We start from the raw sequence: 13127 nt of genomic DNA on the forward strand, positions 1-13127 counted from the left end.
GGTTTCAGTGGCTCGGGTTGTGGCTGTGATGTGCTTCAATCCCTGGCCTGGGAACTTCTGTGTGATGCAAGTGCAGGCAAAAAAAAAAAAAGAAATTAAATACCACTCAAACACATCACTTCTGCTTGTTATTCAAAACAGACTTCTAGTGCAAATTGTGTTTTCTTGAAAAGTGAATGGAATAGATTTGAGAATAACTTCCTACTGTCATTTGTGTTTGGTTTCATAACAATGATTATCAATCATTTAATTTTTACTTATAATCCTAGAACTAAAGTAACTGAAAAAGTGTATCCTGGTTAAGCAATCGTACCTTTGAAATTTCAATTCTTCAGTCTGTTATAAACTTGCTGAATAATACACCAAGGAATGATATGCTCGTTTTTCATCTCTTTGGAAAGGGTTTCCCCAACCAGACTTCTATCATAGCCCTAGCCCTTTTTTTCTATATACCATTAATTTCTCTTCTCATCATCAGAATTCGAATATTTTCTGAAGTAATGATATTTACGAATTTCTCACTGGTTTATTTTCTACCTACCCCAGTTTAATGGAACCTTTTTAAGGGCAGGGACTCTGTTTCGTCATTGCTATATTACCAGTAACTGTTAAGACCTATGTGTACTCAAAAATATTTGTTGACTGAATCAATTAGGAATGCTACTTACCCCTTACGAGAAAGGAAAGAAATAGCGGCTGGTAGGAAGACTTTAATAGAGGAAAAGGCTGGAGGAATGCATAACTGTGATACTGACATTATTTTACAAGACAGCATGCTGAAGGCCATAGACCACATATTGAGAATCACTCAGTTATTCTCCTTATCAATAAATCAGTGGAGTTCCTTGAACAACGAGTAGAAGAATTCTGTTGGAATTACTTCTTACTAAGAGAGATGTCTGAAATATTGACAGTTCTCTATTCAGACTAATAAAATGGATGGAAAAGACATACAGCAGGGTGTTGAGTATTGACGCAAATGGAGTTACTCCAATGCCTCCAGCCACGCAGAGGCTAACCTCATAGTTCAGGGATTCCTCAAAGGGGCTTCCAAAGGGACCATCAATGTATAGCCTGTGGAGAAGGCAGACAAAGGTGGGAAAAATGAAAGTAAATCAAGTGTCTATAATATGTGGCAAACATGCTAAAGCTAGTGTCTAAGCTTCGTGATGGCTTACGTCACGTTCTATTGTTTCTCACAGCGATAAGCCTGAAGGAAGTAGAAATCGTGTTTACGAACTGTCAATATTGAAACAAGTACATCTCTTTCAAAGCACGCCTTTTTTGAGGGAAGCATTCATTTAAACTGTAGGGAAATATAGAAAGGACCATGATGGATAGCTGAGGATGAGTTAAAGCTTTATATAACTATCTTGGACTACATTAAAATATCCTGTTTTACTGTGTCTAAATTCAATAATGGTAGTCGCGATGGTAAAGTCAGTAGCAGAAATATTTCCTGAAACCTCTACCATGTGAACGGAAAAGACATTAACCTGGTTCTCCTTCTTTCCCTGGTTAGGTTTATTTAGTATAGACATGGCTGGAGAATAATCTCAAAGGAATCTCCAATTCCTCCACTTGTGATTGTATATTCAAATGTGTGTGTGTGTGTGTGTGTGTGTGTGTGAGTGAGTGAGTGAAATCCATAATTACAATGAAATTTGCTAACTGTTCACTCAATATTCATCCACCCATTCTATCTTAGTAACAAAGATATTGCTATTCAGGGAAGCAAAGTACTCCGCCAAGACACTACATTTCCCAGACCGCCTTGCAACTATTTTGGCTGTGTGGCTTTGTTCCGCTTCATATGATACAAACAGAAGTGCGTTAGAAAAACTGGAAGTCTCTTTGAAGGAAACTCAGTTGAAATTACATCTCTTTATCATTGTCTCTTTCTTTCCTCCTTCCTTGTGCCTGAAATGTTAACCTGGTGGTCTAAACACTCATCTTTGAATGACTGCAAAACTGCCATACCCTTTAGGGACAGCCTAGCTCCAGATATCTTTATATTAGAAAAAGACACTTATATATATAAGACCTTGCAATTTTAGAGTTTTTTTTCCCTATTATTAAAAAAATGAAAAACTTTTCTTGAAAAGTAGTAACCATCCAGAGTTCCCATTGTGGCTCAGCAGTAAAGGACCTGACTAGTATCCATGAGGATGTGGGTTCGATCCCTGGCCTCACTCAGTGGGTTAAAGATCCTGTGTTGCCATGATTGTGGTGTATGTCTCAGACGCAGATTAGATCTGGTGTTGCTTTGGCTGTGCTGTGGGCCAGCAGCTGTAGCACTGATTCGACCCCTAGCCTGCAAACCTCTGTAAGCCGTGGGCGAGGTCCTCATAAAAAGAAAAAAAAAGTAACTGTCCAAAAAAGTAAATTTGGATAGTCAGCCTTATGACAGCCAATATCTTTATTGATAATCCCATTAATCTCTCTTTTACTAGAGAGGGGTCCCAGCCAAGAACCTAGAAGGGTAAAGAGAAAATGATTTCTCATCCTCAACACTTCCTCAAAGGGATAACAAACACAAAGACATTTATTTGACCACAGAGAGAGAGAGAGAGAGAGGAGTCATGAAATCACCACTTTCCTACTTGTCTCTTTCCACCCTACACAACCCACACATACCCACCCTACACCCGAAATAGCTACTCCTTGGTATTTTGAAATAACTCTGGACAAGAAGACAAGAATTTGGGGTTCCAGACACTTACTAGGGTTGGGATCACAGGCATGTTACTTGTCCTCTCTAACTCTGATTTTCTTCATCTAAAAACGTACCACTCAAGTTAAGACACACACACACACACACACACACACACACACACACACACACACACAAGCCTACTAAGAACTGTAGAGGGCCACAAAGAGCAGACATGTTTTATTTCAATGGATGGCATCAGTGAGCTCTGCCAGTGCACCATCAAGCCCCCAGGGAAGTCCAGCATCAATACGAGAAATGAACTAAGTTCAGTGTGAGATGAGAAATGTAGATAAGAATTTGGTTGGAAGCAGATTAAATAAATGGGAGGAAATTAATGTGCTCTTATGTAATTCAACATGTAATAACAGAAGGGTTACTCTGAGTAAGGCACATGAATATCTGCTGCAGAAAAAAAAAAAAACGAAGGAAGAAAGAAAAGGAAAAAAATCGGAAAGAGATGAGTAATTGAGTAATTGCAATTTCAGTCCTCAAGGAGGTTATAAAAAGGGAAGTAGTTAACACAAAAACACATGCCAGTATGAAGTAAGACACAATTTGAGAAGTAACTTAAGTGGGTTACATATCCATATTATACACACAATGCTTTGTACTTTTCATATATCATGTTATAATTTTAACACTTTATGAGGTGGTACAGTATTACTATGTCCACATAACAATGGAGGAACTTGAGATCAGTGCCATGCCCAGTTGGATATTCCATGCCTCTTAGATGGAATATTGGGGTGGGGTGGGGTGGGGGATGAGGTTTGAGGAAGGGTAAAAGATGAGGAGAGATAGACCAGCATCTGGTCCTTAAAGAGAACCTGTTAGGTTGTGCATCTCAGGCACAGATCCAAATACAACTTTCTGCCTGGAAATAAGATACGCTTTGGTGACTCCATTGGCTATGTGTGAGAATTATCTGCAATTCACACTGCTTAGACGTAAGCAGGAAAGGAAAAGCACCATTGCTGTGCAGTTGCTTTGAGCAGCCATGTACTCCATCAGGCAGGTGAGAAGAGTGAAAAGAACGTATACAGACACTTTGCCAAGGACAGTGGCAAAGAATATCCCGTTCTGCAAGAACCAAGTCGTTAGCCGCTGCAGAGCTGACCCACAGTACACCCCGAGAGGAGATCAGGGCCAAGATCAGGATGAGGCAACTTGTGCTCTGGGAAAAGAGGCAAAACGGCCCCCAGATGGTTAGAAATACTTCAGGAGAAATTTTTTATGAACCTGGATTCTCGCATCAAGATCAGGATGAGGCAACTTGTGCTCTGGGAAAAGAGGCAAAATGGCCTCCAGATGGTTAGAAATACTTCAGGAGAAATTTTTTATGAACCTGGATGCTCCCATCTTCGCATTCTCGGAAAAGCATTAACTGGCATATCTGTCCCTTGGGGCTAGCAGCATCCTTCTACATGACGCAGCACACATACCCCTCCGCAAAAATCACTCATATCCTGCCCCCTGGAGCTTACCTCTTGGGAACAGTTCCTCACAGCTCTCTGAGTAATCGCCTCCTTTCTATCACTGCAAAGACTATTCGACCGGGGCAAAAAACACACAATCTAAGAGCTACAATTACTCTCAGCAAAAGCAAGATGGGGGTCAAGTGCTGGAATTGCTCAGCAGTGTTCTAAGTCTTATAGTCATTCACTTACAAGTTAAACAATAAAACACTTTGATTATGGAGATTCTAGCAAGGGGTTGAAGGTGGGGGTGGAGTAGTTTTCATTGTTATGATGCTGAAATTCTCTGTCCCCAATTTCTCTGTGACCATAAAATGACTGTTTAATTACACGTTTTGAAATATGTAAGGTTCTTAGGAATTAAAACATTGTATTATAAAAGAATCTACTTTACTCAATAGATATTTTTAAAGAATAAACAAAGGATATAATGAGCTAGTCTAAGACAAAAGACCTTGTGACTATTAACTGTACCCAATGAAAGAGCAGGCTGTGAGAGGACAGTCTTTAAAGGCAAAGATACATAAATTTTTTTTTCTTAATAGGCCTTAGGTGGATAATAAACACGACTCTATAGTGTTTTAAGGATTACAAAACACATCTATATAAAGGGTTTTTTTGTTTTGGTTTGGTTTTTAATTCAATTAATTTTATTACATTTATAGTTGTACAACAATCATCACAACCTAATTTTAGAACATTTCCATCCAAAGCCCTTGATTTGATCTCAGAGCAATCCTGTGTTTGGCAAAAATGGGCATATTCTTCCACGTAGCCTATCTGGGTTGATGTCAAAGAATATGTTATTTTTTTAATGAAATTTCAGAATATGACAAGCCTCTGGGGCAGCAAGGTTTCTATAAAAGAATATCTTTGAACGAAATTAGACAGTTCAAGGGTTATCTTTCTAACCAAAGTAATTTATAGGCCTCATCTTTCCGTTTATGCAAATGCACTACAAGGTAAAACCATCAATCTTTTCCTTGATTGTGCTGACATCTGTAGAGCTATGTGATTGACACGGAGCTATGTGCTTGAGATGAATTACTTGGAATTATTAAACAAGAGTTTAAACGGCATTATTCCATTTCATTGATTAGGAAGCTGAGGTGCTAGAAGTTTAAATAGTCCCTCAAGGCCACACAGCTGATAAGTAGTTCATATCTACCGCTAGAATGAACTCCATTTCTGTGTATGAAACCAAACAAACCAAATCTGTGTTCCCAAATAGGAGTTCATTCTAATTCTTTCAGTCAGAGAAATAATGGAACCTGTTTTCACTGAATATGAATGCTCTTTATGTCTGAAAATATTTTTACTTTAAAGTGTATTTTCTCTGAAACAATTTCTCTTTGGTTAGAATTTCTCTGCTATAATCTTCATCTTCTTTAACTTTCAGCCTGTCTTCTTCATGTTGTGAGAGAATCTCTTGAAAACAGCTTATTATCCAATTTTATTTTCTTATTCCATTCTGACAGCCTTTTCCTTTGAACTGTAGAATTTAGTTCAATTATGCTGAATTACTTACCACAATATCACTTTGCTCTGTTTGCCCAACTTTGTTTCTCTCCTGCCCCTTTCTTTTCTTGACTACTTTCATGTTAAGTGTTGGTCTCTGCTTTTACTTTTCTGTTAGTAAATTAGGATTTTTCCCAGGATGAATTTATTTTTATAATACTGCTTGGGATTTATTGGTATCCCTGAATTTGGGCTATTATTTCCTCAAGTATTACATCTCCTTCACTCTTCTTTTTCTTTTGGGACCTCTGGTGGAAAGGAATGCATGAACTTCTCACTCCTTCCACTATATCTCGACCTTTCTTTCATATTTTCCATATCTTTGTCTCTGTGTGTTGAATTCTGGATAGTGTTTTGGTTCTGACAGTTCATTTATTCTCTCCATGGCTGTGATTAACTTACTCAAGTGTATGATACTGTATCTTTCACTTCTAGAAGCCCTATTGGCTCTTTTTCACAAGGGCTTTGAGAAATCTGATTGTCCCTTGTCTCTTAATCATGATCTTAATCCTCTCTTTTATTTCTTTAAACATATTAAACATTTGTCTTGTACCTTTTAAATATATAACTTTTCCTAACAGGTACTCATAGTATTTTGTTTCCACATTAAAATTTTTTTTTAATTCCTCATATTTTAAAATAAATCACTTATGTAAAAATATGAGCTTATATTCTTTGGTGTCTCATGCGCAGGAATCCTTTGAGGATTAAAACATGTCACCCAAAAGAGGATTTTTATTGCCTTATTCTTTTTTTTTATAATGATTTTAATTTTTTCCCATTATACTGCCTTATTCCAAAGCCAAAAGAGGATGCCATCAATCTGGAATAACTTTAAACTAAATTTTGGTCTCTGTGTTTACTGGGCTATATACATAGTATGAATTCACTGTTCCAACCCAAGTGAAATGGAACTTGTGATTCCTAAATATCAGGGGAGATTTCTTCTCAAATTCCTCTTGGAACCAAAGACAAAATAAGTCAATTATCTCCAACATCTCCTTCTGCAGAACAGACTATTTAATCTCTCTTTATTCACTAAGGAGGTAGTACTTGAGATGTCTGGGCCATTTGTACCAGCCCACATATAACCCACAGATGGTTGAAACGAGCTCTAACCTTTTGAGGGATAAATAGATACATCATTAAGAGCAAATATGAGCCTTAACACTCACTTCATTTATTCATCTAGGTAGGACTTTCCTTATGGTTTAGGACCCCAAGCAATTATTTTCATCTCCTACCATCTCCAACATGCATTTAAAATTATTAATGTGTGTGTGCTTGAAATGCTCAGATTTTCTGTACTAGTTAGACTATTATTAAGAAGCTACTATGATAGTTTCTCACTCTTAAATACACACATACACATACATAAACATATAGATGGATCCCCACTGTTAGACTTAGTTCCTATTGAAAGTTAAAGAGAATTTCCTTTGTCCTTAGATTTTATTTTGTTTGTGTGTATGTGTGTGTGTGTGTTGGCTAATGTAGGCTTGATCTGCTAATACAAGACTTGAGATTTTTTATTAATATGCAAAAACTAGTTCAAATAATGTAAAAGAAAAGCTACCAAACTCTTCAAACTGTTCACACACTAGGTCGCTAACTGAAAACATGAATCATAAGCTGACCAATTATAAGTGAATTGTCACATAAAACACCTGCCCAAACTTCGCACCCCATTCCAACATATATTTAAACACAGCTGCAAGCCATACTAAAATAAAATTACCTCTGAAAGCTTTTAGAAGGAGTATATTCAGTTAAACACTCTGAGATTGAGTTTAGATCTTTAGACTTTTATACTACAATCAGCCTTTCCAAAAGAGTGCTATTTTTAAAATTATATTTCATTTGAATTGTTATTTATGAAAATGACAGTGAATCTTTTTTATTCTCTATCCATTTCTTTGCATTTAGGGTCAAATGTCTTTTTTTTTTCCTCTCAAAGAAATCATTCCATCTTTTCCTAACTCTCCTCTTTTTTCCACATTGCAACTTATCCTCCTCCTGAAAGGAAGGTGTAAAGGGGGTCTTATCTTGGTTGCTGGCTAATTTCAGCTGGAGTAAACTTTTAAGCCTCAAATTTATTTGCACTATATTTTGTTTTGCTATTTCTTTTCCATTACTGTAGAGAGCTCGATGCAATTAGAAAATAGACCATGGCTTCTATCATTATTATGCATCTTGTCTTCACAGCCAAAAAAGGGGGGGTAGGGGATGAAACAGAAAATGTGGGACAAATAATCAGAGCAAAATAATGTTGTACAATATAATTCAATGTAACTGAACTAAAATCTTCAGTTCAAAGGGAAACACTGTCAGACTAGAATAAGAAAACAAAAACAGAGCAGTGGGTCTTTTCAAGAGAGGCACTTAAAAGGTACTTAAAAGTTGAAAGTTATAAAAGGATCAAGATTTAGGAGGCCAATTCAAACAAAAGCAAAATATTTGTAATATTTAGACCAGATAAAGTATTATAGATGTGTTGTTAGTAGTCATTTGATAATTCAGCTGGGTGTGCTTTCAGATTTTTCTTTGTCACAAAGATAGGTGACCATGACGAGAGAGACTTCTTTATTCTACTCGTTTTTGCTCAGCATGCTGAGCACTTCTGTCATCCCAGGTGACAGGCATGAGAAAATATGACCTTGAAAGGAATGAAAAGCCCTTCATTAGGCTTTGACTAATGTGATGTGATACATTTCTATCCAAAGTGTAGTTCTTGGACCAACAACATTAATTGTACTGGAGAAACTGCTAGAAAGACAGAATCTTCAGCCTGGCCCCAGACTCGGTGAATTAGAATCTGGTTTTTTTTGTTTGTTTGTTTTTGGTTTTTTTAGCTTTTTAGGGCCACACCTTCAGCATATGGAGGTTCCCAGACTAGAGGTTGAATCGGAGCTATAGCTGCTGGCCTACGCCACAGCAATGTCCAATTCTTAACCCACTGAGCGAGGCCAGGGATCAAACCCTCAACCTCATGGTTACTAGTTGGATTTGTTTCCACTGAGCCACAACAGGAACTCCAGAATCTGTTTTACTAAGGCCACTGGGTGATTTCTAAGAACACTGAAGTCTGAAAAGAACTGCTCTAGTGCATCTTTCCAGAGAACTCCATTAATGTCAATTATAAAGTGGATTTTCCCTCTATTTTTCTTTTCTATTCTGTGAGTATTATCTTGTTCAACACTTTGAACGTGATGGTTTAGTTATTTCAAGATCTGGAGGATAATGTCTACTACCTGGATGTAAATCTTCCAATTGTACGATCAAGAAGGAATGCCAATAAAATCACATATAATCCATAATTTCAGCATGACCAGGAGACAGAGGATAACTGCTGAAGAAAAATAATGATTAAATACCAACAAAAGGAAAAGTGGTTGAAAAGGAAGCTAGGAAAGTAATGTCCAAAGTACATCCATCACTGTAGTCTCTGAAAACAAAACACAACCAAAACAATGTAACAGAACTATATTTTAAAATATAATCCAATTCGGAAGATGTGGTATATATACACAATGGAATACTACTCAGCCATAAAAAAGGATGACATCATGCCATTTGCAGCAACATGGATGGAACTAGAGAATCTCATCCTGAGTGAAATGAGCCAGAAAGACAAAGACAAATACCATATGATATCACTTATAACTGGAATCTAATATCCAGCACAAATGAACATCTCCTCAGAAAAGAAAATCATGGACTTGGAGAAGAGACTTGTGGCTGCCTGATGGGAGGGGGAGGGAGTGGGAGGGATCGGGAGCTTGGGCTTATCAGACACAACTTAGAATAGATTTACAAGGAGATCCTGCTGAATAGCATTGAGAACTTTGTCTAGATACTCATGTTGCAACAGAAGAAAGGGGGGAGGGAAATGTAATTGTAATGTATACATGTAAGGATAACCTGACCCCCTTGCTGTACAGTGGGAAAATTAAAAAAAATTATAAAAAATAAATAAATAAATAAATAAAATATAATCCAAGAAAGCAAGAATTGAGAAATACCATCAACAAAATCTCAACCTATAAAGTTGCGCAGCCTTAGGGAATTAAATGTAGTATTACCATATTTTCCGAGTATTTAGATTTTAATGTTTTGTCTTCCCTTCTCTTGCCATCACTTTTCTCTTCCCTAAGTGATTCTAGAATAACAGAACCCCAAAATGTTGGATTTCAGTTGGGACGAAGCTTACCAGCTGCAACATTTTTCAGACAGAATGAAATAATCACTTTACTGTTTTACGTTTCTGCCATTCTAGCTCCTATGGCTACTCTTCAATTGATGAGAGGCTTTTAATAAACAAGAAGAAAATTATACAATAAATAAGTGCAACACACAGAATACATGGATATAACAAAATGCCACATGTGAAGGTGCTTTGGAAAAAATAAAACATTTGTATTTCTGATAATATCCAATACGACGTTGACGTTGCTAGAAGGGCATTTAAGGAGGGTAGAAAGTGAGCTGGTGCTGGTGGGGATTTTAAATATGGTGACCTGGGCAGACCTTATCATCTGAGTTAAGCCTTGGTGGGAGGTGGTGGGTGGAGGTCCACATTGTTTGGACTTTAGGAACAACCTAAGGAAAGATACTTCACCAGCAGAGGGCTAAGGAATCTCTGTAATTAATGAATGATCACTACCTAAGGCAATCTCATGCATAAACAAAAGCAATATTAGTTGAAAAACTGCTTTGATTGATGTCTGTTTCTTAGGTGTCTGAATTAGCCAATCAAAGCTTTACAAACAGAAACTTAATTAATTTAGGGGCTGTGAGGAGAAAAACTCTTTGGCAAGGAATTCCCTTAAAGCAGGCATATTATCAAAATTAGACTACCATGACTATTATGGGTTAATTTTAAACTTTTTTTTTAATGTGCATTTACACCATGGAATTCATAAACTGTTTCTAAAACCATGGTTTAACTCTGCTAACATCTCACTCTTCTAGAGCTGAGAATATTATTGAGGAGCTATATATCACCTTACTCAAAAAGGAGCTTGTTTCTATCCAAGGATGTTAAGATAGGGTTTTAAGATTTTTAACAAAGGAAGAATTTCGGGCCACTTCCTCTTTCAACCGACAGACCATTGCTGAGTCAAAACAAACAAACAAAAAAATCAAAAGACTGAAAACAACTGATGTCTGAGAAGATGTAGGACAGCCGAGAATGCAGGATGAGGCAGAACAAAGAAAGTAAATAGCTCTCAAAGGCCCTAGACAGAGACTCCAATGTGCTTAACTTAATCTCCTAGAAAGTGTTTACTTCCTCAGCTTGTTCTGAGATTTCAGCTGCCTGACCTTACAGCTATAGGCTCATCGTGATCCCATCCTTGAACCAGTTCATATGAGTCCAGAATGAGTTAATCTCTCACTCAGCACTGAGGCATCCTTATTCCTTGTCTTTTTGACTCGCCCCAGTGGAGTACCTTGGTTTACCATAGGTCCCAGCAAAGTCTGACAGTTTCAGCAGTGCCTCAGTTTTTGTAGGACTGTTTGGGTTTCTTGGCTTTTTGCAATTCTGATGACAGGATCTTTACTTGTTAATCCCAGCCCATGGGGCTGAGACCTACTATCTATGGAAGGATCAGCTTAAATTCTGACATTTTTGCTTGCGTAGATTCTAAAATATGCAAGAATTAAGAATCCTAATAACTGCATTCCACATTTTAGCCAGAATATAATTTTTTTTTTTTTTTGAGATCTCCTGCCAGCCAGGTGTTGGAATATCACCTATGATACAAAAGAAAAACCTAAGTTTAGGGATGAGAAAATGAGAGACAGTAGTCCTTTACTATTATGGATATTCTGAAGAATGTTATGAATAGCTGCGATTGCAGAAATTACTAGAGCAGCTGTGTACCATGCACAAGCAGGCACACAATAGAGAGAGCGCCTTCCTGATGAATCACTCTCCAAACACATCCCATCGCCCAGCCCTCATTGTTGTGCAGAAAAACATGCCCTTTTTGGCAAGCTCTAGACTGGAATGAAGACAATAAGGCAGACCACGTGATAGAACCTCACCCCCCCACCCCCCGACCCTGCACCTCCAGCTTTGAGGTGAGGCATAGCTTTGGGAAAAGGTAGACTAGAGCTGGGAATGGGGATGGTGATGGGAATTCAGATTTGCAAAAGGCCAGGTGCTTTACATCATTTTATTAATGACCACAAAGCCTTACAAGGTAGAATTATGCTGGGTACTGTGCCTGCCTCAAAGTAACATTAGAAGGAAGGTACTTGAAATATACATACGTATAAGTATTAATATGTATATTCTGTATGCAGAATACTGGGAAAATGCACAACCAAAAAGTTGAGAATTAAGGTTTCTTTGGCAGATATACTGAGGACTGAAGCTCGGGAGACAGGTTCTCAGTTCTGAGAGATTGTTCCAAAGAGGTTAAAAGAGGAGCCATGGAGTTCCCGTCGTGGCGCAGTGGTTAACAAATCCGACTAGGAACCATGAGGTTGCGGGTTCGATCCCTGGCCTTGCTCAGTGGGTTAAGGATCCGGCGTTGCCATGAGCTGTGGAGTAGGTCACAGAGGGGCTCGGATCCCACGTTGCTGTGGCTCTGGCATAGGCCTGTGGCTATGGCTCTGATTGGACCCCTAGCCTGGGAACCTCCATATGCCGTGGCAGCGGCCCAAAAAAATGGCAAAAAGACAAAAAAAAAAAAAAAAAAAGGAGCCAGGATATATCAAAGGAGGTTTCATTTAAAAAAAAAAAAGAAAGAAAGAAAAGAAAGAAACTCCAGGAAGTTGGAACATCAAAAGATTTCTGCTAATTGAAGAAAACCAGATATCTGAAGTTAATGAATTTAGTTAGCACTTTTTAATTTATGGGAAGATGTAAGAGTCTGGACCTACTGAAATTGTTCCTTTGACATGCACCTTAACTATCTAGGGCCAGCATCCTGTTTTTCACTGTCCAGAAACCACTCACGGTGCACCATTCAGGTGGCTGAAGTGGCTGCTGGTAGCAACATCCTTTGTTTACTGATATGGCAGGCGACCTTCTTTGTCCACAATATATGGATTGGTCTCTGTCCCTGGTTCCTGACACAGAGCTTCTAAAACTCTCACATACAAGGGTGCTAAGAGAATCTTTTGTTCTAGTATTTACTCTTTGACTCTTGTTCTTGACACAGAGTTCCTAAGACCTTCATAATTTCCTGAAGGGTAGGAGCGTCAGACACATGGTTCCTAAATTCTTGGAATTTCCTGGAATTTCTGGATGCAGCTGGCTGTCACTAGAAACACCAGGCCATGTTTAGAAACTTGGAACTTTCAGCTCTGCCCCTTATTCTCTGAAGAAGGGAGGGGAACTGGAAACGAAGTTAATAACTGATCATGCCTCTGTGACAAAGCCTCCATGAAAAGGAGTTTAGAGAGCT

At 38.1% G+C, this 13127-nt stretch overlaps 1 protein-coding gene across 26 annotated transcripts in view; it reads right to left on the reverse strand.

The window, feature by feature from the left end:
• The window catches only part of NOX4 (NADPH oxidase 4), a 148530-nt gene that overhangs the window by 19990 nt on the left and 115413 nt on the right, over positions 1–13127 (reverse strand). For 18 of the 26 annotated variants that reach the window (XR_014814878.1, XR_014814876.1, XR_014814877.1 and 15 more), the window contains one exon: positions 955–1074. The exons of the other annotated variants lie outside the window; for them this stretch is intronic. Coding sequence is in view for 14 of the 18 variants with exons in the window: in XM_084975630.1 (XP_084831756.1) it covers positions 955–1074 (120 nt within the window). In the remaining 4 variants the exon portion in view is untranslated. The remainder of the gene's footprint in view (positions 1–954; positions 1075–13127) is intronic. 26 annotated transcript variants of the gene reach the window in all.

This window comes from Sus scrofa, chromosome 9 (genome assembly GCF_054392235.1).
Source record: "Sus scrofa isolate SSC_HxYL_T2T_F1_AM1 chromosome 9, Sscrofa_HxYL_maternal_Yorkshire_Landrace_v2.0, whole genome shotgun sequence".
NCBI classification, from domain to species: Eukaryota; Metazoa; Chordata; class Mammalia; order Artiodactyla; family Suidae; genus Sus; species Sus scrofa.